The 6,426-nt window shown below is 32.1% G+C and overlaps 1 protein-coding gene across 1 annotated transcript; it reads left to right on the top strand.

Annotated features, from left to right (window-relative positions):
• Nucleotides 1-500: 500 nt before the first annotated feature.
• LOC105621998 lies at nucleotides 501-2,911 on the top strand. The gene is made up of 3 exons (XM_012203430.1): nucleotides 501-536; nucleotides 1,550-1,818; nucleotides 2,389-2,911. Exons 1-3 carry the CDS (start codon nucleotides 501-503, stop codon nucleotides 2,909-2,911), a joined length of 828 nt encoding a protein of 275 aa, XP_012058820.1.
• The last annotated feature ends 3,515 nt before the right edge of the window (nucleotides 2,912-6,426 follow it).

The following is a 6,426-nucleotide window of genomic DNA, read 5'->3' as shown; positions in this document are numbered from 1 at the left end:
GACTATTTTTATTAACACTTATATTATTTATAATAATTATTAATGCTTCCATATGTCTTAATTATTTTTCTTTTTCCATAAAAAGTGTTTTCTTTAGAACGATAAAAGATATATTTTTGTTATCCGAAAGTGCATCTATAATCAGCATAACAAAAGTTTGCTGTTCCGACAATATAAAAAGAAACGACAAAAGAAATTTAAATGAAGCAAAAGTTATTCGTCATACAGAATTCGTCCCGCAATCTTCTTCTCGGAGACAAAAGGAAAGTTTCTAATAACGCTTGACAATTTGCGTAAATGACGTACCGGTCTTGACATAGGAGAAAGGGGGGAAAATGTAGAAATCTGCGTGTAAAGAATAGAGACAGGGAATAACATAGCTCTACGCATTTCCTGGCCAGAACAAGACTTGGCTCTTAAGCAGACGCGACGGTACACTGTATAAATGGCACGCAAAGTGCGTGCTGCCGTTTTAGTTCTTTTTATAAAATAGAAGGAGGATGGTCGTTGCCAAGAAACTCAGCATTGTCTGTCTGGTAACGAGAGTTCCAAAACATCTAAGTTATTGTGTTTCGTGATACGTTCGAACGAGACTGCGTGTGAGGTTGATATGTAGAAAACACAGAATAAAAATATTGTATATTGACTTAAATAGAACAACTCTGTGCACCATAAACTGAAAATATGTGAAGTTATAAGAACAACAAACAAAAATCATACAATTTATAATAAAAATATATATCTTCTATGTGACAATTATATGTATCCTTTATAAAAATTTAATATTGAAAGATCGTCATATTAATTACTTATTTTAAACACTGAAAAAACAATTTTGCTGACATCTAAAAATTTGGGTAGATACAGAGCTGAGAATAATTTTGTTGAGTCATTAAAATAATTGTAGAAAAATTCATGATGAACAATGCTGCAAAAAGTTTTATCCTAAGAATTAGCTTGGACATTCTATACAATTATTTTATTTATGATAATCCAAGAAAATTATTTTTAGATTTGTGTTTAGCTAAATTTTTAAATACTGCAGCAAAATTGTTTCCGGATGCTTTTAATACTCAAAATAATTAATCACTACTTTCAGTAATAAAATTAAAATGGTCCATATTAAATTGGATTTATGTAAGAAATATTTTATACGAGAGTTATACGAAAATGATAATTATGTAAATTTTCATTATAAGTGTGTGATTTAATTTTTACTTGTTGTTAATATAATTTTACATACATTTTTTGATTATGTACGATTTATATAATGCTAATCAAGATTTGAAGTTGATATATCTATGTTTATTGTTCAACATATTAACGGCATGATTTTTCTTATCGCAAAGTAAAAAGTTGAATAGTCTAAATTAGCTATCGGTATCATGAACTTGGCTGTAGGCTCATATTTTTGCTCAGAGTGTTTAGGTGCATCGACCCTGGTCCTAAAATGAGTTTGGCGTTGTGCCGCCGTACAGAACGGCATGATGGGAATGTGTTTTCGGAAGACAGATGCGAATACGGCTAATATATCCTTACTTGAATGTAGGCGATGCGTATCTGCTTGACGAGTGCTATAATGGTGACCAAGACATCTTTGGATTCGACAAATATATCGCGTCAGCGACATAGTTATCTGCCGCCTGCCAATCCATTTCCAAAACATCCAAATCATCAATACGATGAGCATCACATTATCAACAGCAATCTGGAGAAACTAGGGTCCTCCAGAAATCTACACGCAGAGCATTCAATGGGACTTCAATCCGCGTCGACTTTAAGTAATTACAAGCAAAAGTCGCAAACGGGTCCTCAGAGGTATTAAAGTTGTTATTTCTCTTTTTCGTAATTACGAAAGTATGTGAAAGAAGAAAAAGAAGTTATGAATATACGTAAAATGATATTTACATAATTTTGATATTTTAATATTATTTATTAAAATGTTTCAATTAAAATAATTAATTTTTTTAATACGATGTTGAAATTTATAAATTTTACTTAAAGATTTTCTTTTTAAGAAATTCTCATTGTTGAAAATTGGAAATAATCTTTAACTTATGTAAAGTTTTTATATATAATATGTAAATATTTATATATATTTACGTATTTATACATATTTACATATAAAATACATATAAAAATCTCTACCATTTTAGCATCGATTTTTTCTAAGCCAAAGTTGAAGATTATTTATCGCAATTTCCAATTTTCAGCAATGGAGAAGAAAATTTAAAATTTCTAAATTTTAATATCGTGCTAAAAAAATATAATTAAAAATTATTTTGATTTAAAAACACCCTTAAACAAGATTTTTAAATATATATACAATAAATTACATTTCCATTTCGTGCACATATTATACCATATCTTCTTTTTCTATACTCGGAGGTTTCTTACAAAAATTCGTCAGGACGTTTGGCTTTCGGCGAAAGTGCCGAACGCATCTCCGTCGCCTCCACCGCCACTGTCGACGACGACGATCATGACGACGACATCAACGTTATCGGGACCTCAAGATATCCGAGAATATCACCGTCACGTACCTCGATTCGCGGATCAGGATGTTAAAGTACTTGACAGATATCTGACAGACGAATTGGATGACGATAAACTGCCGTATGAAAAAGTTGAGACATATTATCGTCGAGGACCACAAGATATAACGGCAGTCATCAAGGCCCTTGATCGCTTCCTAAGTCATACTCTCAACGACGATGGTTATAATAGCAAGGTACATCCACCACCCAATCCCATTCTGGCCCTCGTATTGTCCCGATACGGGCGTTACGTGCCTGGACCGCGAAATCCTCGCGTATACGCGTATTTGGCGGCAAACAACATCCACAATCATCAGCCCTTTGGCAAGTACAAATACGAGTTCGATGAGGAGCCGATTTACACGAGAAGATAGCAAATACACTAAATATATATGTATATGTTAATTTGCGCTTGAAAATATGATAATATTACCAAATATGTAATAATAAAATGTAGTAACTTCAATTAGCTAGCTTGTTAACTTCAATAGAAAAATTTATTCTCACAGAACAATTATCAAAATGTATGATAAATAACAATAGATAGATTATAACGATAGAATGTCTATATAAAAAAATTAATAAAATGATCGGCAGGTAAGTGAAATATTTCTTACACTTGTCATGCTCTGAGATTTTAGAATCCTTATAGGAATTTCTCAATTCGTACATGATAAAATATTAGATGATATCTAGACTGCTATTGCCTGTAAGCTATCGCACGTAATTCATAACATTCTTGACTTCCTTTATATCAAGCCATATAAATCCATATATAAATATAACGCTATCTGATGCAATTCTTTCGCGGAAGAAAAAAAGATATGATTGTTAAGATACAAGAATTTTAATTTCGAACTATCGTCTTGAGTTGCGAAAATCGAAAAATGAAGATGAATACATTTGAGAAAAAATATGAATTAAGGATATTTTGGCTGTAGAATATCGCCTAAAAATATCAAAAAGCCAATATCAATCAATAAAACCAATCGGTAAAAAAAATTTATCGTAAATATGCTTTGAAACTAACTGCAAAAAACAACAAATTATTTGACTTTTAATGATTTATGCAGAGCAATTGCCATATTTGCTACAGTTTTAGATAAATAACTTTTAAACGAGTAAAAGTCGCGTTTCATGATACACATTTTTCGCGTATCGTGTAATCAATTAGAGGCGTTATATAGACATAACGCGTAATGCTTCTGACCAATCAGATGCGATACCTATATCGCATTATGCAAAAAAATATGTGTTATAAAATGGTATCCTAAGTGAATTCAAATAAACTTTTATATGAATATTTATTAGAATCTTATATATATATTTTTTTATTTAATTTGTAAATTATTTTATTATCTTTGCAAATAAGTAACTATAATTTGATTTACACTGTAAAAAATAAAATGTTAATTTTAACTTATAGTCGTACAGTGGACTTTCTGAGACATGCAAAAATATTAAAAATAACATTTTTGTATTAATTTTAACATTTTTGCGTGTTTCAGAAAGTCCACTGTACGACTATAAATTAAAATTAACATTTTATTTTTTACAGTGTATATAAGAATCAACGCAAAACAAAAAATTGAATAACTTTAAACCGAATTGAATAACTTTAAACTTTAAATAAGCGAATTGTGATTGCGAACTTAGATTGGACACAGATTCTTAGTCAAAATAATAGAACAATTTATGAAAAATTTTTTTTATTTTTACTTATGCTTTGAGTTATGTGACACATAAATTTTTAATACAATGATTCTGAATACTCGCATCTTCTAGGCGTGGATCGGACATTCGTTTTTTTCTTCGGTGCTCGGAACATAATAAAAATATTCCCCGTGTCGCCTACAATGTAATTTGTCTCATAGCTATTCACAAAGGCATAACGATGCCCATCAAGGCTCTCAGCCGCTTCCTGCGCGGGATCCTGAACAATCGTAGTTCTCTCTGTAGCGCAAACTGCGTTCCGTTGGTCAATCTTGCATTAAACGATTAAACGTTTGCTGACCGCGCTTAAACACGAATGGTACGTATGCGTGCATTACGTTTTATTTGCTCATAATCGACGAAATCGATATCTTTGGCAAGTTTGTGATCAAATTTAAACATTTGTGGAAGCGATTCTGCGTTAGCATTACAATTGTCTTTGTCGTGCGGCAGCTGTGCCGTAATTAACAGAATGAATCTTTAGAAAGCGCTATTAAAGGAATCCTTAACTCACTGTCGCGATCTGACGGTTAATCGATATCACACAGAATTTATCCTTGAACGTATTCACAATCGGATTTTACGGCGGGTTAATTGAAGTAGTTGAGAATCCGCTCGGAGAAACTCCGATTAAGCAGTAAACTACTCTCGTTATACATTTCTGTCTTATCATTGGTCTGAAAATAGGTATTCCTCTGTTCAATGTCATTTATTTAAACTACGATTGTCCTCTCGGCGAGATAGATTCGCAATTGTAAAACAATTATTGATTATTTTAGATTCAGATAATTGTTAAGTACACAGTGGCGGGAACGAGATGATTAGTTGGAAAAGCAACTTTCACCGAAATAACGCGGAAACATAATTTACAGGCATATGAAGATAAATAGATGATCCCGCGCAGATCTCAACCCGCACATTAAATTTCACCCTTAACGCGGGCGTAACTGTGCAAACTCAGCTAAAACACACAATCGCAATTAATATACTAAACCTCCTCCCCCTATTGTATATAAATATTCAAATATACATTACGCCCGGATACATTCTATCCGTTTCCGCAAGATTATTCTATGAATAAATTTTGAATTAGACCGTGACATATATGTACGGACATATCGTTATCCGGATGTACGCAAGCTTCCATTTACATTGGCAAGCTTTAATCAATAAATATGAATACATATTGCGTGTTATTCAGAATGGATACTCTAAAAGATTTTAAGAAGTGATTTCTTAAACAAATTCAAAACAGAAACTTCATATGGTAATATATGCACGAAGTGCATGAGTTTCAAATATAGTGTCAAAAAAATGAAGGAAAAACTTTATTTTTTCGCGAAAAATATCAAAAACTTAAGTTATTTTAACTTTGTATATGTTTGTATATGTTAAATTTCATCAAAATAGCTTGAACGGTTTTTGAAATTTTGCAACGTATGCATTTAGTAAATAATAAATTAAATTAAATTTAAAACCTTTTCTTGAGTTAAATTTCATTGTTTTAGTAAATTATCTTAAGTAGGAATGGCATCTTATAAAAACAACGCAAATTAGGTGTGTAATTTGACATTATTATACATATTTAATATTTATATATATATATGTGTGTGTATACATGTTCACAGCCTATACATGTTTTTGTTGTTTTCATTTGCATTGCTGATAGGAGTAATAAATTTGGCGGGGATACGCGAAAATCGATCAGCTATAACGCGTTCGACAAGCGCTGTAAACGAACGTATAACAAAATTACAAAATGCATTTCGAAGGAATATGATCCGTGGCGGGATGACGAAGGAAGATATCGAATTTGGCCAGGTTTTCGCAGGTTGTTTAATCTTACCGTTTGAAGTGAAATTTGTCGCAGGATCATAAAACAGACGACCATACTCTTAAATGATTGCTTTTCGTCCACTAGGAAAGCATACTGTCGGAAAATCGTGTTTTTCGTGTTGCTTCGTTTCTTCGAGATTTATGGTAGCGAAATCGGTGAGTCTTAATAACTTTGGCCGGATATCGATACATATACTCAAGGTCAAGTGGTGCACAGACTTCCTCTATGATGTCTTTCTATTTTGTTCGAGAATAGCTACATCCGAATTGGATTATCCGTCTGTTATCGATTTGATACCTGCCGCGAAAGACTAGAGAAGGTCGTCGAACCTTAAGAAAA

Source organism: Atta cephalotes (genome assembly GCF_000143395.1).
Source record: "Atta cephalotes unplaced genomic scaffold scaffold00039, whole genome shotgun sequence".
Taxonomy (NCBI): Eukaryota; Metazoa; Arthropoda; class Insecta; order Hymenoptera; family Formicidae; genus Atta; species Atta cephalotes.
This window is presented reverse-complemented; position numbering and strand designations above follow the sequence as displayed.